Source organism: Monodelphis domestica, chromosome 1 (assembly GCF_027887165.1).
Source record: "Monodelphis domestica isolate mMonDom1 chromosome 1, mMonDom1.pri, whole genome shotgun sequence".
Taxonomy (NCBI): domain Eukaryota; kingdom Metazoa; phylum Chordata; class Mammalia; order Didelphimorphia; family Didelphidae; genus Monodelphis; species Monodelphis domestica.
In genome coordinates, this window is record NC_077227.1 from 397,263,791 (window position 1) to 397,286,602 (window position 22,812).

Consider the following 22,812-nt stretch of genomic DNA (forward strand, 5'->3'; position numbering starts at 1 on the left):
GGTTCAAATCTGGCCTCAGATACTTCCCAGCTGTGTGACCCTGGGCAAGTCACTTAATCCCCATTGCCTAGCTCTTACCACTCTTCTGCCTTGGAACCAATACACAGTATTGATTCCAAGATGGAAGGTGAGGGTTTAAAAAAAAAAAGAATAAAGCTCAGGTACCAAAAGACCTTTGTTCTAATCCTGCTCTTTTATTACTTGTGTGATCTATAGCAAGTCACTTAACTTCCCCTGAGTTTGCATATATACACACATATAAAATTAGTTCTATCATATTATATATATTGTGAAGATGAGATTAACTCTCCCCTGCCCATTTTTAGATTTAATCACCAGAAACATATACACCCCACTTATCCTTAAGTATGGGGAGGTCTGTGACCCAAGTGTGTGAAAGTGGGTGATGAATCAGAATCAGTTAACTGGCCCCTGGGCAGACCTAAGCAGAGCTATAGCTGCAATTGGTCCACGTAAAGTGGAAGGAAGGCACAGGAAGTGACAAAAGGAATGGTCTTTAAAAGTGACGATAACTTCCTGTGACCAGCTCTTTCGCCTTAGAACTTGACCTTGAAGGAGCTCAGGTTTGAGAACTCAAGACTGCTCTTTGATTTTCCTTTAGAACTGCCACATGGGTGAGTGAAAAAAAGGCTGACTCCTTTCTGGAGGTACTAGTCTCTGGAGAGGCTCCTCGTGGGGCCTTGTGGCTAACACCCTTGTTTAATTTATCTTTGGGCCCCCTTTGCTGGAGCCTCTGAAGCCCCGCCTGATTCGGACTGGGCTGGAGTAATTACTCTCTCATTTCTCTACTTTCACTCTTTCCCTCTATTTTATAAAAAAAATTGCTAAAAAGCAATCCTGACTTGAGATATATATTAATTTTGGCAAACGTACTCATATATTTAGTCCAACCCTTTAAATTTTAATCCGTACAACACACGTGCACACACACACACACACACACACACACACACACACAAAGTTTCCTTTTATGTAAAATGAGAGAGTTTAGTGAGACAGGCCCTGGGGATCCCTTCCTGTTCTAGATCTCTGAACCCTACACAGGTGAGGGGAGAGGGGGAATGTATGTGAGATTTTGCATTTATTATCAAACTGGGTTATTTTGTTATTTGGTTTTGCCTAACTCTTAAAAAAAATGCACAGGAGGTTTCAAGGTGGAAAGAGGAAATGTATAATGCGGTGGTGTTAAAAGGGTTTCAGTGAAATAAAAGCCTGCCCTCACTGCCTGTTGCCTTTCAAAGGACAGCACTGGCCTGAAGCCTCTGAAGGGAGTCCCATAGGTTTCACATTGTTCAGAGTCCTTTTAACTTCTTTCGATCCTGGCAACAAGCAGCCCCAGTGCTCCCACAGCTCATACATTAACAGGCCACTTCGTCCTTGATGTCTGACCTGGAAAACCCTGCTTTAGCTGGAAAGCAAGTAACCTGGGGAGCGGCATTGTCCGTGGCGTCAGTCTGGAAACAAGTCAAGGAGGAAAAGCGTAGGTAGCATCAGGTTGTAAAATCCGGAAGGCTGTTTTTCAGGGGGAAACTATAATACCTCTGGGAGCCCTCCAGGGAAGGAAATGGGACTCAGCAGATTTTGCTGGGGGAAATGCTGGCAAGATATTTAATGCTGCTCACCTTTCTACAGGGCTTTAAGGCCCCCAGTGTGCTTTCCTCATAAAAAACTGATGAGGTAGGTACGTGTTCATTTTCTTACCCCCAATTTACAGATGTACAGCCATCGCTCAGAGAATGGAGGAGGCTTACCTGACCTCACAACAGAGATTTCCAGAGGACTATAGGATGATCATGCTACCTTGCCTCCTGACAGAGGGAACTGACTCAGGATACCAATGAGATATGCATTTTTGAACACACACCATGGGAACTGGTTTTGCTTGACTATGCATATTTGCTCCTAGAGTTTTGTATTCCTTTCCTTTTGTCTCTTTTTTTCTCCAATAGGGAGGAAGTGAGAGGGAGAGGGAGGGGAAAAAAATAAATCTTTTAAAAAAAAAAGAAGAGAGGCAGCTCAGTGAATAGAGAGCCAGATCTAGAGATGGAAGGTCCTGGGTTCCAATCTGATCTCAGATACTTCCTAGCTGTATGTCCCTGGGCAAGTCACTTAACTCAGCCCTTACTGATCTTCTGCCTTGGAACCAATACATAGTATTAATTCTAAGATGGAAGGTAAGGGTTTTTAAAAAAGGGGGTAAGGTGGGAGGAAGAAAACAGGTTTGTTGAAGCCAGGTCTCTTGAGTACAAGTCCTGTGTTCATAATAGAGCCAAAGTCAGAGAGTTCAAACTGGAAGGGACTCCCCAGGGAAGTTAAATGACTTAACCAAAGTCATACGTAAAGGCAGAGTTTGAATCCAGGTCCCGAGACACTAATTTTATTGCTCTTTCTACTGTACTACAACACTATCCCCATACCATATGGACTTTCTAAATTAAAATAAGCAGAGCCTTCAGTCTCAACTCGCTAATATTTGGAGGAAGTGAAAGATGACCAAAAAAGCCAGTTTTACTTCCCTATACTCTTGTGGGCTTTCAAGAAGTTCTCAGTTTATGTGGGCTGTGAAGGCTCTGTCTAGCACTTCTCTCACTCACGCTCCCCACCAGGCTCACCTCCCGAGGTTTGTCCATCTCATGCTGTAGCACCTGCTTGGCCAGCTCAGCCTCAATCAGCCTCTGGCGGAGATCTTCGTTCTCCTCCTCCAGTCGGATTCTCTTCTTTTCCACCGCCTCCAGCTCATTATGCAGACGCACTGAGATGTCTTTGGAGACCTGCACATCCAGAGAAGAGAGGCGGAGTGAGTGATCTGGGTGTCCAGAGCCTTGGGCCACCTTCTAGACCCCACAGATGTAAATAAGCCCAGCCGCTTCTTTCAAATCTGTGATCTCGTCCTGTTTTCTTGGGTTAGAGGGTCATAGATTTTAAAGAAGGAAGGAGGCTGGATATCACTTACTGTGACTGGCACAAATTAGACATGAAGAAACTGAAACCGAAGCTCAGAAATAAGATTTATTTAAGGTCACACAGGCAGTAAGTAAGCTTCAGATCTGTAAAGGAAGCATCTTAAGAATTACTGTGGCCCCCCAAAAAACTGTTTTACATGATTGCACATGTAAAATCTATATGAGATTGCTTACCATCTCAGGAAAGGGGGAGAGATGGGAGGAAATGAAGGAAGGAAGGTGGGAAGGAGGGAGAGAATTTGGTACACACACAAAAAAGTTTAAAAATTGTTTTTATACATAACTGGGGAAAGATCAAATATTATTTTAAAAAGAATGATTGCACCCCAAAAGGATAAATATAGAAAAGTGTTTTACATGTAAAATCTATAACAGATTAATTACTGTCTCAGAAAGGGGGAAGAGAAGGGAGGAAGAGAATTAGAGACTCAAAATTTTTTAAAATATTAAAAACTGTTTTTACATATAATGGAGGAAACAAAATATCAAATCAGAAAAAAAAAATCACTGTATAACTTATATTTCTTGCTGCCTTAGGTAGAGGAGAAGGTAGTGAGGAAGAAAGTGAATTTGGACTGCAAAATGTCTGTTATTTCTGTATATAATTGGAGTGGGGAAAATACAATTAAAAAAAAGAATCCTTGTGCCTGATACTAGAAGAAGGTCAATGATTAAAGAAAAAGTCCCTTATACAACAAAAGCAAAGCTCTAGAAATAAAGGAGATGTCCATCAATTAGGGGATGGCTAAACAAAATATGGTATGTGAATGTAATGGACTATGATAGTGTGGTAAGAATGATGAATATGAAGACTGAGAATCAGGGGAAGATTTATATGAACTGATGCAAAGTGAAGAAAACGGGAGCAGGAAGACAATACAACGCCATGACTTCAACAATGGAAATCGAAAGAAAAACAACATTATCCAATTTTGTGTAATTAAATGACCAAGCCTGGTCCTGAGGAAGAACTGAGAATATGTACCTCCCTCTCTTGTTGGCAGGGGGAAGAAGGAGGGGTAAGAAGGCAGGATAAGTCATATTTTCAGACTCGATTGAACTGCTTTTCTTTTGTTTTCCTTCTTTGTTTCAAGGTATAGTGCTCTTGGAAGGAAGTATATTGGGAAATGAGGGTGTATAAAAACAAAAGTTAGGTGAATTATAAGTGAAAAAAGATTATACTCAATTGATAGATAAGGAAACTTAGGTTCAGAGAAATAAAGAGATTTGATATGCTCCATGTCACATAAATAAGGAATTAGTGGCAGAGCTGGGACTAACCCTCTTCTGGCCTTGAAGAGTCCCATCTTGCAATAGCTGGGTGGGTCTCTCACACTCTCCTAAGGTCTGCCTCACTCAGCTCCATAGCAAATGGAGGATTTTATGCAGGAATGGACTTAAGTTGCATTCTGAGTTACATAGAACAGGTACCTGGCACTAGGCCATAATAGGTATGAAAGGTGCTATTCCAAGGGTAGAAAGGAGAAGATAAATCTGACCATTAGGTTTTGGAGAAGCAGAGAGGGGGCAGCTGGGTAGCTCAGTGGATTGAGAGCCAGACCTAGAGGCGGGAGGTCCTAGGTTCCAATCTGACCTCAGATACTTCCCAGCTGTGTGACCCTGGGCAAGTCACTTGACCCCCATTGTCTAACCGTACTGCTCTCCTGCTTTGGGAAAGATACTTTGTATTGATTCTAAGACATAAGGTAAGAGTTTAAAAAAAAAAAAGAAGCAGAGACAAAAAGTTTAATCTTGAAAATGATATTTTCGTTTTCATACTTATTCTGCCAAAGCATATATTTTTAAACCCTCACCTTCGGTCTTGGAATCAATACTGTATATTGGTTCCAAGGCAGAAGAGTGGTAAGGGCTGGGCAATGGGGGTCAAGTGACTTGCCCAGGGTCACACAGCTGGGAAGTGTCTGAGGCCACATTTGAAACGAAGATCTTCCATCTCTAGGCTGGACTCTCAATCCACTGAGCCACCCAGCTGCCCCCCCTCAAGATATTTTGAATTAAAAATGAAAGCCTCCTTTTCTCCCCAACCAATGATCTGAGCAGTTCCACGGTAATACTAACAGCTCACATTTCTGTATCACTAATAATTCTACATCAATTATAGTTTTCAAAGCTCTTTCTTCACAATATCTCTATGAAGGAGGCAAGGCAGGCATTATTACCCACTCTTTATGGATGGACACTGAGGCTCAGGGAATGGAAGCAGCTCACTGAGAGTTCTCTAACATGGGCAGCTAGGCGGTACAGTGGATAGAGCACAAGGCCTGGCCTCAGGAAGATCTGAGTTCAAATATAGCCTCAAAACACAAGTTGCTGTGTGGTCCTGGGTAAGTCACTTAACCTGTTTGCCTCCATTTCCTCATCTGTAAAATGGGGGAAATAACAGCGTATCTCTCTGGGTTTTTGATGAGGATCAAGGGAGATTATAATTGTAGTGTTTAGCCCAGTGCTCGGCACATGGTAAGCATTTAATAAATATTTACTGAATGTTGACTGATTGACCAAACATGAACCAGATCACTCAGGAGCAGCCTTGCCAAGTAGGTGAATGTCTCAGAGTGAGAGCGACTCCATTTATACCTCAAAATGCTCCTGAAGTTGGGAGTCCTTAACATAAACTTAAAAATCTGCCCGAGATCCAGCGCCGAGCCCTCTCTCCCTTGCTTCCCGATTTGGCTCTCTTTCCTGACGTTCCTCCCCAGCACGGCCTCCCCGCTCGCCTCTCCTCTGCACAATGAATACGTCAAACTACATCCCACCTCTTAAACCTACTTCCCTGCGCCCCTCTGTGCCAGGCTTTCCCTCTGAGATGATTCTAATTTATCCCGGAGATTGCTCGTTGGTGCATAGTTGAATGTTGTCTCCCCGGTTGGACTGTGGGCTCTGCAAGGGCAGTGGTGGTTCCTGCCTTTCTGTGTGTCTTTGTAGAGTGCCTGACACGTCGTAGGCACTTCGTATATCCTTGTTCCCTTGACTTGACTGTCAACTGACAGGCAGCATTAAGCATCAAAAAGTTTTCTGGACTGTAGAAGGAAGAGCTGGGTTTTAGTCCTTGCTTACTGTGTGTGTGACCTTAGTCAAGTCACTTCCCCTTTACAGACCTCACTTTCCTCATCTGTAAAAAAAGGGGTTTAGAGTAGATGCTCACTGGGGCCTGGCAATAAATTACGCGGTTCAGAATTAGAAGGGCTTCCCTTCCAGTTAACCACACGCTCCTCTCCTTCATGGACTCTGGACGTGCTAGACTGGCCACCTTGCTGGTCCTCCTGCATGACTTACTTTCTTTTTTTTACGCTCTTACCTTTTATCTTGGACTTAATACTGTGTATTGGTTCCAAGGCAGAAGAGCCGTAAGGGCTAGGCCATGGGGGTCAAGTGTGGCAAGGAAAACTTTTACCTCACCAGCAGCCATATTTCCTCTCTCCCTTCAACCCCTCCATTCCCTGTTACAAAACCTTTGTTATCCCCTATACCTCTTCTATACACTACGATTCCTTTAAATATTACATAAGTGACTGGCCCAGGGTCACACCGCTAGGAAGTGTCTGAGGCCAGATTTGAACCTGGTACCTCCCATTTCTAAGCCTGACTCTCAATCCACTGAGCCACCCAGCTCACCCCCCCCCCACTTTCTATCTCCCATCTCCATGCTTGGCCCAAGAGGTTCCCCATCCCAGTAATAATTTAGATCTCCACTGCCAAGAATCCTTAGCTTCTTTCGAAGCTCAGCTCAGGCATTGCCTCTGACAAGGAGCCTTTTTTTGCTGTCCCAGACACTAGTACTCTTCCCCCTGAAAATACTTTGTATTTATTGATTTTTTATTTTATTATTTTTTAAAACCCTCGCCTTCTGCCTTAGAATTAATACTGTATATTGGATCTGAGGCAGAAGAGTGGTAAGGGCTAGGCAATGGAGGTCAAGTGACTTGTCCAGGGTCACACAGCTAGGAAGTGGCTGAGGCCAGATTTGAACCCAGGATCTCCCATCTCTAGGCCTGACTCTCAATCCACTGAGCTACCCAGCTGCCCCAGAAAGTACACTTTAAAAGATGGTCAAGAGCTATGGAAATGGAAACTATTCTTTTATTGTATTCTCATTTCTAGACCTGGCTGTTCACTTACAATCAACACTTACTATTGATTCTAAGAAAGAAGAGGTTTAAAAAAAATTGGAAGAAATTCAATAGCAAAGAGAATGGCCAGATCCCAAATTGCAAAGAAGTGGACTCAAGACATCATGAGTTCAAATCCAGCCTCAGATATTATCAGCAGTGTGACTTTGACAAGTCACTTGACCTCAGTCTACCTCTGTTTCCTCAATCAAAGCACTTTCTTCACAATATCTCTATGAAGGAGGCAAGGCAGGCATTATTACCCACTCTTTATGGATGGACACTGAGGCTCAGGGAATGGAAGCACCTCACCGAGAATTCTCTAACATGGGCAGCTAGGCTGTACAGTGGATAGAGCACAAGGCCTGGCCTCAGGAAGATCTGAGTTCAAATATCGCCTCAAGACACAAGTTGCTGTATGGTCCTGGGTAAGTCACTTAACCTGTTTACCCTCCATTTCCTCATCTGTAAAATGGGGGAAATAACAGTGCTCTTGTGAGGGTTAGATGAAATAATAATTGTAAAGTGCTTAGCACAGTGCCCGGTCCACACCAGGCATTTAATAAATGTTGGATGACTTTTATATAATTTTTCCATGTGTGTTTCTTTTCCTCCCTTTGGACTGTGAGTTCCATGAGGGCAAGAACTGAGTCTGATGTAAAGTTTATTTATTTTCCCCAGCACCTAACAGTGCATTGCACACAGAGGACCTTAATAAATGTGAGAGCAGCTGAACCAAACTGCTAGATTTGTCAGATCACAAAAATATTCTTAGTTATCGAGGGCCCTGCGGGGATGTGGGTGGCCGCGGCCTGAGGGCCTGGAAGGATAAGTAAGCTGGCCAGAGAAGTCAGCCTAAACCTCGCCGGGAGCCCCCTTACAGCACAGTGCAGTCTCCCTGACCAATCACATTTCCCTCTGTGGAAATCCTTCATTTATCCTTTCAGAACTGCCCAAGCCAACCCCCAGATCTCCCTTGAGGCGGGACCCACACGGACAGTTTCATGAAAGCTTCATTCCTGGTTAGTGATGCTTCTCCCACGCCCCACATACAGGACAAGAGCTGCTAGAAGCCATGTAGCAAGAATGTGAATGAGGTCATGGTTTTCTAAGCCCCGAAGGAGGAGGGGAGAAGCAGCTGCCATCAGCCATGGGATTAGCCAATTAAAACCCAAGGCAAGTCCCTGGATGGGGGCCGGTGGTGACTTCCTGAGCCCCTCGCCCTGGGAGGGCAAGTCCTAGGCACTCCAGAGCTGTCTCCCCGTGTGACCCAAGCCTCCACTCTTCCGCTGACTTCACTTAACAAATTTTCCTCTGGGAAATCAGGCTCCTGGGAAACGGAAACGAAAGGACTTAATGGGGATGTACTTTGCTACCCAGTTTGCAAAACTGCCTGGGGACTTTGGGAAAGCATTTCCTAAAACATCTTCCCACCTCCATTCCCCTCCAGCTCCAGTTCAACCTTCTACACTACCTCTTCCTTACTCCTAGATCTGCTATTATTGCTCTGCTCAACAATCTTCAGTGTCTCCCTATTGCCTGCCTGTTGAATAAAATTCAAATTCTTCCACTTGGCAGTCTGAGTCCTTTACAATTGGATGCTACCCAGGCTCTCCAGCCTTATTTTCTAACCAATTCACTCTACAGTCTAGTTAACCCAGGAAACTCTCTGCCCCTTAAACACTCCCTGTGTACTCCTGCCTCCTTGACACCCTCTCTATGGAGAGCGCGTCCTCCCAGTTTCTGCACTATTTTGTGAAATTTAATATACTATTCCCTCCACCCCACCCAAACTCACAGCACAAATGAGACGGCCACATTTTCACATATGATCTTTTTTTTTTATTCTTTCTATATCAAAATGTTTGTGTGTGTGGACAATGTTACGGTCATAGTTTTTTAAAGTCTGTTTTTGTATGTGTTTGAAGAAAAAGGGTCTCCCCTTTCTCTTCCCTTGCTGAGTTTCTACCAACCCTTAAAGTTCAACTCAAATGCCATCTCTCTCCTCGAGGGAGCCTGGCCTCCTGGCCTCCATAACGCTCTTTACTGTGTTCTCCTGACTAAAGCAAGGGGAGATGGCAGGTACTATGCCCAGGGCCAGAGAGGCCAGGAACTCCAAATGCTATGGCTCTGCCCAGGCCCATAGCAATAGTCCATATTTAAAGGAAAACAGGCAAGAGGTGCTTGGCTGGAAAGGAGTGCTCCAAGGCAGGATTCAGCAGCCTCTTTAGCAATAAGTGAGCTAGCCAGCACGGCTTACTTATAGCTCATCACACATTTATTAAGGGCCTTCTGGGTGCAAAACACTGATAGGTGCCGAGGAAAATACAAAGTTTGGATAAAACTTGAGATCAGCCCCAGTTCTGGACTTTTCTTACAGAAGGGCTCCAAGCTAAAATTCAGCAGCCTCTTTAGCACTAAATGCACAAAAAACCATGGCATCTTATTCCTTCTCAAAGACAATCAGGTTATATCACATACCACCCAGGGAATGCATGATTGTTCTTTAGGCCGGTCACATCCTATAGCCCAGGAGGGATTCTCAAGAGTGCCTAAGCCCCAGAAATAGAATGAACAGGCACTTTGCAATTTGGGATCTGGCCATTCTTTTGCTATTGAATTTCTTCCAATTTTTTTTAAACCTCTTCTTTCTTAGAATCAATATTAAGTGTAGATTCCAAGGCAGAAGAGCAGTAAGGGCTAGGCAATGAAGGTTAAGTGACTTGCCCAGGGTCACAGAGTTAGGAAGTGTCTGAATCCAGATTTCAACTCTCATTTCTAGACCTGGCTCTCCCTCCACTGAGCCACCCAGATGCCCCCTTTCCCTCAATCTTTTAAAGCTTAACAAATATGTCAATTCCTCTAGGAAGCTTTAGAAGTCACGCTGACTCTGAATTAAAAAGATCTGGGTTCAAAATTCACTTTTGGCATGTACATTTACTACCTGTGTGACCTTGGGCAAATAACAAACAAAAGAGGCAAGAGTTTCTCTGATTATAAAATGAAAAGATTGGGCTGGCTGGCCTCTGAGGTTCTTTCTAGTTCTGTATCTATGAGCTCCTAATCCCAATCCCCTAGGAGTGATGAACTTCCCCCTCAGACCTAATATAGCACTCGGTACTTTTCAAATGCACTTACTAAATATATCATTCATTACTGTTATAGAAATTTGTCTTGGCCTATACTAGACCATTAAATCCATGAGGGCAGGGACTGCATCTTATCTAAATTCTCTCTCCCTGGTTCCTACTTTAAGGAGGCACATATTAAATGGTGAATGAATGAATGAATGAATGAAGTGAATGGATAAGAGCTCTCCTCTTGATGACTCACCTTGACATCCTGCTCCAGACTATGGATGAGCTCCCCATCCACTTGGCCTGTCTGAGCCACTCTGAGGCTACGACGTTCTGCCTTGCGTAGACGGTACTGCAGGATGCGGCAGGTCTTGCTGGCTTGGTCCAGTTGCTGCCGGAGCTCCTGGAGCTGGTAGACATCCTCCTCCATGTAGACATCCCGCATCTCCAGCATCTCAGCCCGGAGCTCTTCAATCTCATCCTAGAGAGAAGAGGGCAAAAGCTTTAGTCCTGCAGCGTCCCCTGTGTCCTGGTCACCATTTCTTAACTGGCCTCCCTTCTATTTCCCTACACCAGTGCAGCTGGGCCTTCCTCAAGTCAGTTACTGAGCCCTGGCTGTATGCTGTGCCCCAAACTACCAGGGGGCATGAGGTAGAAGGGCCTAAGGAAGCTCCTTTATGCCCTGGGCTCAAAGGGGCTTCCAATCTAGTCGAGAGCCAGGATTTGAAAATATGAAACAACAAGCAGAGAAAGCATGGAATAGTGCAAATAGCACTGAACTTGGGCACCAAGCTGTGTGGCCTTGGGCAGCTTATTTAATCTGTCTCAGCCCCTTTCTTCATCTGTAAAAGAGAGGATGATTTTTGTACAATCTACCTTATAAGGTTCCCATGAGCAAAGTGTGTTATAAACTTAAAGGGCTATAGAAATTGTGCGTTATTCAAAAGCAAAGGAAAGAATAGAATCAAACTTAGCATTGTAAGACTTTTTGAGCTGGAAGGACCCTTAGAGACTTTCTAATCAAGTCCTTACTTTATGGAGGGGAAACTGAGGCACAGAGACCTGTGTTCATAAAGGAAATGGCAGCCAAGAATTGAACCCAAATCTTTAGAGTTCAAATTCTGGGAGCTTTTTAACACCCTACACTCCCTTTTCAAAACTGAAACAACTCATAATTTCAGCTAGGTCAGTTATTCTTAAATCTCTTTTGTATCACAGACACCATGGGGCAGTCTGGGAAAGCCAAGATCTCCGTTCAGAATCACATTTTTAAATGCATAAAGTAAAATAGATAGGATTATAAAGGAAACTAGCTTTATTGAGATATGGTAATCAAGGGGCAGCTAGGTGGCTCAGTGGATAGAGAGCCAGGCCCAGAGATGGGAGGTCCTGCATTCAGATCTGGCCTCAGACACTTCCCAGCTGTGTGACCCTGGGCAAGTCATTTAACCCATATTGCCTAGACCATGCACAATATTGATTCAAAGATGGAAAGTAAGGGTTTAAAAAAGAAAACAAATATAATTATCAAGAGATTTTAAAAAATGAACAGAAACCGAATTCACAGAGCCCAGGTTAAGCACCCTGATCTAAGTGGATTTTATAGCTCCATCAGTGCCAATCAGAGCTCATTCACAAGACCAGCAGTTCAGCAGTTTACAGAGAGATGCCAACTTCCTCCCACCACTCCTCTCTGTCCCAATCCCCAACTCTTAATATTCTCTGCCTTGTGCTGGTCAGCGCCCTTCAAAACAACCAATCAAGGAGAGAGGAGCCAAATCTGGAAGGGAGAAGAGGAAGTGAGATAGTTCGTATCATCTCAAGTTGGAGAAGGGAAGAAAAGAAACAATATAAAGTATCCCAGGACGGAGATACACAGTTACTTGCCTAGGGCAACCTTGCTGAAAAGATGGAGATGGGGTGAAACACAGTTACTAGGTCTGGACTAAATGAATATTGGCGGTTGGGGGGAAGAAGGACAGGACAGCGGACATTAAAGATTTAAAAAATTGTCCTGGAGAAGAGAGGTCAGACTTGTTCGGCCTGACCCCAAGAAAGTAAAACTAAAAGCAATACTGAAAGTTAGAGGGAGAAGTGGCTCAGCGGATAAAGAGCCAGGCTTAGGGTTCAAATCTGACCTCAGATACTTCCTAGGGACCTTGGGCAAGTCACTTACCTCCTACTGCCTAGCCTTTACCACTCTTTGATCTTAGAACCAATACCCAGTATTGTGTATTGTCAAGTATTTATTAACTACCTATTGTGTGAGGTACATTGCTAGGCACAAGGGATACAGATATTACTGGTTCTAAGTCTGAAGAGTAAGAAGGGCTAGGCAATGGGGGATTAAGTGACTCACCCAGGGTCACGCAGCTAGGAAGTGCCTGAGGCCAAATTTGAACTCAGTACCTCCCATTTTGGGACATGGCTCTCAATCCACTGAGCTACCCAGCTGCCCCACCCCACCTCCACCAGGCATATTTTAATGTAAAACATTTCTTGCTTTCAAGTGTACATTCTATTGAAAAGAGATTAGAAGAAAAAAATGTGTTTTAGAGAAAGCATTTTAAGACCAAAGTTATAAACAATTAGATAGCTAAATATTTAAAAAAAAAAAAAGCCTGCTAGCAGTTCTGGCAGTCAGTGAAAGGAATGGACTTCCTCTCAGAAATGTGAATCTCTCCATCTTTGGATGCATTCAGATAGAGACTAGATGACCGACCACCTGCATTGGACGTGGAGGTAAACTCGGTGTCCTCCAAGGTCCCGTCCACCCTGGAGATGTCTGTGATTATCTCTTCTCTTTAGCAGGAAAAGTAAGTGCTGGAGTCCAGAGAAGTGAAAAAAATGATCCCAGGTGGGGCAGGGGGATGGCCAAGAACATCAAAAGCCACCAAGAGGTCAGGAAGGAGGAGTGAGAAAAAAGCTCATTGATTGGCTTTTCGGAATCGGTAATTATGAAACTGATAGTAGCCTGGAAGAGAGCAGTTGGAAGAGTAGTAGAGTTGGAAGCCACACTCCAAGGGCCAGCAAAGTGAGTGGGAGGTGAGGAAATGGGTGTAGCTGGCTCTTTCTAGGAATTTGGCTCTGAGGAGAGGTGTAGTAGGATGAGGAGGAGGTAGAGCAGGGTCAAGAAAAGACTTTTTTAGGAAGGAAAAGGGAGACCTGGTATGGTTTCTAGATTGTTAGCATTTTTTTTTAGCAGCCACATCACCTTGGTGAGGATACTGTACACAACCCAAACAAACCCCCCAAATCCTTTCCCATGTCTGTTTCCAAGCTAGGGCTCTCCCGTTCTATATTTATACAAGTGATTTTTTTTTTCAAACCTAAAATGGAAGATTTCCATATTAAATCACTTCTGGCTCTTTCTTGTTAAATTTGACCTAGGCATTCTCCTGAACTTCACTCCCTGGGGGCCCCAGGAATGGGTGGGCTCTTGGCTGTACAGGGAGCAGCCAGCCAGCTGCAGTCAAAATCTAGGTCAGCAAAGCCTGGCACAGCTCACCACGTGAGGGGACTGAATCGACAATGCTGGGCTTGTGGCTGTCACAGGCTCTGGCTCTGGCACACAATCCCAGGGTCTGTGCTGGATGGGCTCCCCCCCCCAGCCTGCGGGGAATGGAGCACACAGACAGAAAGGCTCACACTATGGAGGACAGGGGAGCTGGGGAGCCCCATAAAGAGTTCTTAACCTTCAGTGGGGGCTCTCCGGGAGGGGGAGACCAGCCAGCTGATGGCTGATCTGATCAGTGGCAGCTAATGCTTGTGTGAGTCCCTGCTTCTCAACTGTAAAGTCATCACCTTTTGGCTTACTGGTACAGTGTCCAGAGGGTCACAACTTCTGGGTTACCTTGATTGCCCCTTTGCCAAACTGTGACCAGTGTGGGAGGAAGTCACAGCCACAGTGAAGAAAGGAGTAAGACCTGGCTCTGGGGAGTGCCTGTAAAGCCTGTTGTTCTTGGTTTATGCTTCTATTTAATAAACCATTATTAAGCACCCACTATGTTAAAAAAAGGCCCATCCAGAGACGGGTGGGGGCAGTCCTTAGTGTCAAGGAACTAAAATGAAACAGTGAAGAAACAAAATACAAAATAACTTTTTTTTAAAACCATTATCTTCCATCTTAGAATGCTTATTGTGTATTGGTTGCAAGGCAGAAGAGCTAGGCAAAGGGGGTCAAATGACTTGCCCAGGGTCATACAGCTAGGAAGTTTCTGAGGCCAAATTTGAACCCAGGACTTCTCGTGTCTAGGCCTGGCTCTCCGTCCACTGAGCTACCCAGCTGCCCCTCAAAATAACTTTCATGCAAGGGAGAATGAGAGAGGCAAAAGGAATGTGAGACAAAGTTTATGACAGGTGAGGAAGAGAACACTTTCACCTTGGTGAGTGGAGAGGGTAGGAAGAGTCAGGCAAGGCTTCCTGAAGAAGGAAATATCTAAGTTGAGCCTTGAGGAAAAGGAGGAACTTCATCAAATTAATCAGTCAAGGGCAATAGATAGCCAGGTCTAGAGCCAGGAAGTCCTGGATTCAAATCTGACCTCAGACATTTCCTAACTGTGTGAGCCTAAACAAGTCATAGCCCTTACCACTCTTGTGCCATTAAACCGATACATGGAAGGTAAGAATGGAAAAAAAAAAAAGCAAACATTCTGTTGCTTAGAAATTAGGGGAAGAGGAGTATATTTAGGGATAGTAGACAGAATGAACAAAGGAGAAGCAGCAGGCAGAATGAAAGACGGGGAAGCGGAGGAAGAGTATTTCAATTTGGCCAGAACAAAGATTACATGAAGTATGAGATAAGGCTGACTAGCAGGTTGGTGCCAGGCTATGGAAGGCCTTGAATGACAGTCCCTTAATTCTCTTGCTTTTTATTCTGTGCACTTTTTTTGTTCCTTGTCCTAAAAACTCTTACTTTCTGTCTTAGGATTGATACTAAGTATTGGTTCCAAGGCAGAAGAGCAGTAAGGGCTAGGCATTGGGGTTAAGTGACTTGTCTAGGGTCACACAGCTAAGACATGCCTGAAGTCACAATTGAACCCAGGACCTCCCGTCTCTAGGCTGGGCTCTCCATCCACTGGAGTCACCTAGTTGTCCTTATTCTGAACACTCTTATGATGCAGTCTAACCAGCCTTCTTGCTATTCTCCCCACAGGATGTCCTTTCATTTTCTAGTTCCGTATCTTAGCACTAGTAGGCTCTCCTCCCCCTGGCTGGAATGAACTCCCCTTCACTGCTGCCTCTTCCAATTCTCGAATTTCCATCAAAGATCAGCACCAGCATCATCTTCTCCATGAAGCCTCACCCGATTCTCCTGAATTCCTATCTCCCCCTGCAAAAATGACCTTCTATTGATTTTGTACGTTTCGTGTGTCCTTGTATAGGTACCTGCCATCTTTTTCAGAAGACTATAAGCTCCTTGAGGGCAGGATGATGTCTCGTCTTTATTTCCGTATACTCAGTGCCTGTCCCAGAGGTAAGTGTTCGATAAATCAATACGTTTTGACTTCAGTTTTCTGAAATTTGGGAAATCGGAGCCTGTGTTCTCGTCTTTAAAATGGTTATCATGATACTTTCATTACCTAGTTGCCTCACCGGTTGTGAGGGAAATGCTCTATGGATCCTTACATTTTACAGAAACAAGAGGCCTGTTTTTAGAATTACTGTTCAGTCATTTTTCAGTCTTGTAGGACTCTTCATGACCCCATTAGGGTTTTGATGGGTTTTTTTGGGCAAAGACACTGGAATAGATGGCCATTTTCTTCTCCAGATGCTTTTAGAGATGAGAAAACTAAGGCAAACAGGATTAAATGACTTGCCCAGGGCCACACAGCTAATAAGTGTTTGAGCCAGACTTGAACTCAGGAAGAGTCATTCTGATTCCAGGCCCAGCACTCTATCCACTGTGCCAGCTCACTGCTCCAGAATGCATAATATTAAATTACAAAACAAAGTGCTATGTGAGGCCCAAAGAGGAAGGTAATTATTGACCAGGAGAACCAGGAAGGAGGCAACACCAAGGTCAAGTTGTACAGCCCCATGGTGGATTTAGACTTCAGTCTTCTACCTGGTAAAATGAGGCATCTGAGGGGGCAGCTCAATGGATTGAGAGCCAAGCCCAGAGATGGGAGACTCAGACACTGCCTAGCTGTGTGACCCTGGGAGAGTCACTTAACCCCCATTGCCTAGCCCTTACTACTCTTCTGGCATAGAACCAATACACAGTATTGATTCTAAGATGGAAGGTAAGGGTTTAAAAGTAAAAAAATAAAATGAGGCATTTGAGTGAAATGATTTCTAAGGACTCATTTATCCACCTCTAAACAATCTGTGATGCTAGGGGCAGCTAGGAAGCATAATGGATAGAGCATCAGATCTGGAAATGGGAGGTTCTGGGTTCAAATCTGACCTCAGCCACTTCCTAGCTGTGTGACTCTGGGCAAGTCACTTAACCCTCATTGCCTAGCCCTTACCACTCTTCTGCCTTGGAACTGATACTTAGTATTGATTCTAAGATAGAAGGTAAAGAGTTAAAAAAAATAAATAAAGACAGCCCATGTGTTCACAGAGCACACACACTCTAGAGAGGAATAAAGGGGGAGGGGGAAATCAACCTAGATAATCATATTATACAATATTGCATGGTAAGTGCATTAATGGAGGCAGCTAGGTGGTACAATGGATAGAATGCCAAGCCTGGAGTCAGAAAGATTCATCTTCCTGAGTTCAAATCTGACCTCAGATACTTACTAGCTGTGTGACCCCAGAACCCCGTACAAGTCACCTAACACTGCTTGCTTCAGTTTCTTCATCTATCAAATGAGCTGGGAAGGAAATGGAAAACTACTTCAGTCTCTTTGCTGAGAAAATCCCCAATGGAGTCATAAAGAGTCAGACATAAGGGCATTACTTAAAAAGAGCAAGACTGGGCCAGCTGGGTGGCTCAGTGGGTAGAAAGCCATGCCTAGACACAGGAGGTCCTAAGTTCAAATGTGATCTCAGACATATTCCTAGCTGTGTGACCCTGGATAAGTCACTTAACCCCCATTGCCTAGTTCTTACCATTCTTCTGCCTTGAAACCAATACTCAGACAGAAGGTAAGGATTTTTTTTTTTAATTAAAGAGCAAGACAAAGGAGAATCTAAAGAGGCATAGAGAAGGGAGAAACTGGGAAAGGCTTCCTGTAAGAGGTGGCATTTCCATTCAAATTTAAAGAGATGATTATAGGGGGCAGCTGGGTAGCTCAGTGGATTGAGAGCCAGCCCTAGAGACGGGAGGTTCTAGGTTCAAATTTGGCCTCAGACACTTCCCAGCTGTGTGACCTTGGGCAAGTCACTTGACCCCCATTGCCTCGCCCTTACCACTCTTCTGCCTTGGAGACAATACATAGTAATGACTCTAAGACGGAAGGTAAGGGTTTAAAAAAAAAAAGAAATGATTATAAATTCAACAAGAGAAGAAGAGGAAGGCAAGAGGCAGTGTCAAGCCCACAGTGGAGAGAGCATCATATCTGGACTCAATATGGATTTGAACCCTGGCTCTGTCACTTACTACCTCTGTGTCACCTTGGGCAAGTCATTTAACTTCTTGGGGGTCTCAATTTTTCATCTGGAAAGTGAGAAGGTTGAAGCAGATGACAACAAAGGTCCTTTTTGGTTCAGTTATATGAACCTATAAAACCATTCCAGGGATAGGGAATAAAATGAGAAGAGGCACTCTTTCCAGGTCAGGCTTGGCTGGAGTACATAGAAGAAAAAGAAAAGAGCCTTCTGTTTCTTCCATTGCTATCCCAGACTTGCTCCTCTTCCTTGATTCCTCATGGCAAATGTTTTCTACAGCCCTTTAGCCATTCCCCCCTTCTACTACGGTGGACAGATTTCCACTTTTTGAAATTGTGGCAATCTTAGACAGAAAGAAGGGGAGGGAAGCAAACCTCTCCCTCGAGTGACAGTCTCTTGCCCCACTCCCACTCAGGCCGAGGGACTCCACCCCCCATCCCATGGGGCAGCCAACATTCCAGAGAGAGGGAAAGCACCTGGCACAGAGGCACAGCAACAAAGACAATAAATGGAGGAACCCAGGAAAGGCAATAGATTCCTGACCATGTTCCACACATGTGTGAAGTGAGGGGAAATCTATGGGACTGGACTAGATAGCCTCAAATGCTGAGATTCAGAGATTATTTCCCCCAAATGAGTGGCTTCCCCTCCCTTTACCCCTTTCCTTCCTGATTTTCCCAATATGCATTTGGCCAATCAGGGGGCCAACAGAGCCAGCAGTTTCCATGGCAACAACAGTAGGGACAGACATGCCTGAGATCCTGCCATGGCTCAGAGCAGCATTAGTTTGTTTTCCCAACAGAGCTGGAGGGTGTGAATGCTGGGCTTGGTTCACTGAGCTCCCTAGAGCAGCCTAGCAGCTGTCCTCAAGGAAAGCCTACAGGGTCTTCCCATTCACCTCTAGACACACCAAGGACATTCCCCCTTTGGTGATACTGACCCTCAGCCTGGAGTACTCGCCTCGCTCCTTCCTCCATATCCCAATCCTCCCCATCCTTCAAAAGCCCACCTTTGTTTCATTTCCATGCCCCACTCCATACTATTTTTTTTAAAATCCTTACCTTCTATATTAGTGTCAATTCTAAGACAGAAGAGTAGCAAAGCTAAGCAATCAAGGTGCCCAGGGTCACACAGTGAGGAAGCTTCCCTATCATTACCCCTCCCTAAAAACCTTACCTTCCATCTTAAAATCAATACCATGTATTGGTTCAAAGGCAGAAGAGTAGAAAGGGCTGGGCAAGGGAAGTTAAGTGACTTGCCCAGGGTCACACAGTCAAAAAGTATCTGAGGCTATTGTGCTCAAAGGAATTCCATGTGAACTGGAACAACCTCCAGGAAGTGATGCAGAGTGAAAGGAGCAGAACTAGGAGAACATTGTACACAGAGACTGATACACTGTGGCACAATCGAACGTAATGGACTTCTCTACTAATAGCAATATAAGAATGCTATCCACATTCAGAGGAAGAACTGTGGGAGTAGAAACACAGAAGAAAAACAACTGCTTGATCACATGGGTCTATGGGGTTATGATTAGAGATACAAACTCTAAATGATCATCGTAGGGCAAACATCAATAATATGGAAATAGGTCTTGATCAATGACACATATAAAACCCAGTGGAATTGCTTGTTGGCTATGGGGCGGGGGGTTGGGAGGAGGGGAGGGAAAGAACATGAATCATGTAACCATAGAAAAATATTCTAAATTAATTAATTAAATAAAAAATTTCAATTAAAAAAAAGTATCTGAGGCCACTTTTGAACCCAGGACCTCTCCATCCACTGAACCAACTAGCCACCCCACTATTTTAACATATTCTCCTACAACCTGTTGGACCTTGGACAAATAATTTAATGTAGCCTTTGCCTTTTCTAGCCTTACTCTGACCCACTAGCCACATTAGTGAAGCACTGCTCTGCTCCCCCTTTTCAACTCTTTCTCTAGGAACAATAATCAAATCAACACTGCCATTCTGGAAAAGGACGAGCCAGTTGCAATATCACTATCCCTCCTATTTCCCTGTCCAAAACATCCCTCCTAGGCCACCATTCCATTATCTGGGTTGTCTTCCTCTAGTAGGATGTATGTGCTTCTTGCTTTTAGCACAGTGCTAGGAACAAAGTAAGTACTTAGGATATGTTTGGCCATTCACTTATTCATTCTCCAGGTCTCAATTTCCTCACCTAAAAAGATGAAGTTGGATTCTTTGTACCCTGGCATTTAATAGAGAGCCCAGCACAGCCTTGCACTGCGAAAAATCTGCTTCCATCACTTTCATGGCCATTGGAATAAATAAATTGTTCTTACCTGCCCCTTGTGCCAGGGAAGTCTTCACATGCTTGGCACCCTCTAAATCACTGACAAGTTTAAGGTCTGTCAGTCACTCTCAACCTGGTTTAGCCCATCTGCTTAATAAAAATTTATTTACTGACTGGGAAAAACTATATGCTTTCCTAGGTTCCTTCCAGATCTAACTCTATGATCTTCCCTGCTTGGATGATATAGTCCCAGATTATAGACAGAACTCGGAATCAGAACTGGGTTCAAATACTGCTTCAGAAACTTACAACTAGATGATCATTAAAAATATCTCAGGGGGCAGCTGGGTAGCTCAGTGGATTGAGGGCTAGGCCTAGAGATGAGAAGTCCTAGGTTCAAATCTGGCCTCAGACACTTCCCAGCTGTGTGACCCTGGGCAAGTCACTTGACTCCCATTGCCTAGCCCTTACCACTCTTCTGCCTTGGAGCCAATATACAGTATTGATTCCAAGATGGAAGAGAAGGGAAGGGTTTAAAAAAATAAAAATCTCAATCTTCCTTATTGGTAAAATGGAGATAATAATTCTTGCCCCTTCTATCTCACAGGAGTGTTGTGAAGAACCTTAAAGTGCTGTGAGTTATTGTTATCTAAACTCTGGATTTTAATCTGAGCTATACCATGTAATTCCTGAACACACACATTTTTAAACTCTTTTATGTGCATTTTGGTTTCTCAACAAGTTTATAACAATCTCAAGGGAAGGGCTGTATTTTGAGATGTACATAAGGGCAGCTCAGTGACACAGGGGATAGCCTGTACTCAGGAAGCCCTGAATTCAAATCTGACTTTAGAGACTTACTAGTGGTGTGATCTTGGGCAAATCCTTTAACCCCATTTGCTTCAATTTCCTCATCTGTAAAACAAGCTGGAGACAAACATGGCAAACTACCGCAGTTTCTTTGCTAAGAAAACCCCAAATGGACTTACAAAGAATTGGACATGACTGAAATGACCGAACAACAATAACAATGTTTTGCAAACCATAGAGCACCATGTATTAGTTAAGACGCCAGAATGTCAGAGCTAGAAGGATTTGTACCTTATAATAATAACTCATATTTAAATAAAAGCATTTAAAGGTTTGCAGGTTTAAGGTACTTAAAGGTACAGTTATCTCACTAAGCCCTCACAACAATCTGTGAGGGAGATGCTATACTACCTAGATCTTCTGACTCCCCAGTCCAACATTCTATTCATTATGCCAGGTTGCGTCTCCTACCTTAAACTATAGAACCTAAAAATGCCAAACTGGAAGAGATTTTAGGGACTATGTAGTTCAATCTCCTTATTTCATACGTAGTGAAACTGAGGCTCAGGGAAGTTTGTGACTTTTCTTCTATCTTCCCCAGCACCCCAGCACAGAGAAAATCATGTAAGAAGCTACCAATACAAGCATGTTCATTAAATATTCATTCATTCAGGGTTTTCCAGGCACCTACATCTCCCTTTGGAGACTTTTAACTCCAAGTCCCAGGCTTTTTCTAGCATATCAAATTTCTGCTCTCTGTGTTGTCTACTGAATGAGAAAAGCAAAACTTTCTAAGCCTTAAAGTAGGTGAGGTGGGTTGTTATTTTTAGCAACAGTATTCATAACATGCCAAAAATTCACTTTTTCTCTCCATGTGATAAAACCAGAGTAGAAGCTGCTAACCCCCACCCATCCACCCCCACACACACGTTTGGGAATGCCCACTAAATTTCCCAGAAGCCAGCCAGCAGAAGACACAACCAGGTCTTCTCAGAAATATTTTTGTCTTTACCAAGAGAGCTAAACTGAGGCAGATTCTTCCCAGCCTCCCTCCCTACTCCAGGAGCTCCCAGGCCTCCTATTAGCTTCCAGCAAACTGTGACCCAGAGCCCTGGGGCAATCCCCAGACTAAAATAACTCTCAGGATCCAAGAGAGAACGGAAGCCAGGGAACAGCCCCCAAATCAGGACTTGCTCCTAGCTGCCAAGTACACAAAAGCTGTTTGTTTCCCAGCAAGAGGAAAGGGAAATGTGGCTTCCATCCATGGAGGTGTGGGGGTACATTCACAACTGAGAATCAATAGTTCATTAGTGTGACTCTGGGGGCTAAGAAATCAACAGAGTACCTGAAACAAGGGACTACTGTGAGTCTCTGAGCCCTCCTTGAGCATACCATGCCCTCCCTCCCTCTCTCTTCACCTCTGATTCATATTTTCAAGGCCAACTCACCTCCCCAGGGAAGCATTCCCCAACTACTTCAGCTCTTCTACTACTTCTTGCTCCACTGTATACCATCCAAACTTATAATTAATAATAATGACAATAATAAATCAGGCTTCTTGAGGACCTTCAGGTTCACCAAATGCCTTTCCTACAACAATCCTCAGATTTGCATAGTATGAGGTCCATTTTACAGAGGAAGAAACTGAGGATCAGGTAATAAAAGCACTTTGCTCCCAGGGTCACACAGCTAAAAGGTTCAGAGCCAGAATATAAAATCCTATCTCCTGTTCTACCTCCAAATCCCTGTTCCACAATTCTGAGCTGTCTCTCCCTTTTATGGAGAATTTTAATACTTCATTATAAACTCTCTTATTCATTTGCTGGCCTTGGCGGATCTCCCAAACTCCCTGAGGACAGGGACTGTGTCTTAAGCTTTTTCCATATACCCCTGAACCACAGGGCCCTTGCAGAGAAGGCAAAGTAGGACCTACTCACAAAACCCAAGAGAATATTAGAGCTGGAAGGGGTGGTAGAGTTAAGCTTATCA

The 22,812-nt window shown here is 44.0% G+C and overlaps 1 protein-coding gene across 2 annotated transcripts in view; it reads right to left on the reverse strand.

Moving 5' to 3' along the window:
- The window catches only part of SOGA1 (suppressor of glucose, autophagy associated 1), a 141,178-nt gene that overhangs the window by 87,018 nt on the left and 31,348 nt on the right, over positions 1 to 22,812 (reverse strand). For both annotated transcript variants that reach the window (XM_056811849.1, XM_056811848.1), the window contains exons 2-3: positions 10,448 to 10,672; positions 2,634 to 2,792 (exon numbers count right to left, since the gene is read on the reverse strand). In XM_056811849.1, coding sequence (XP_056667827.1) covers positions 2,634 to 2,792; positions 10,448 to 10,672 — 384 coding nt within the window. The remainder of the gene's footprint in view (positions 1 to 2,633; positions 2,793 to 10,447; positions 10,673 to 22,812) is intronic.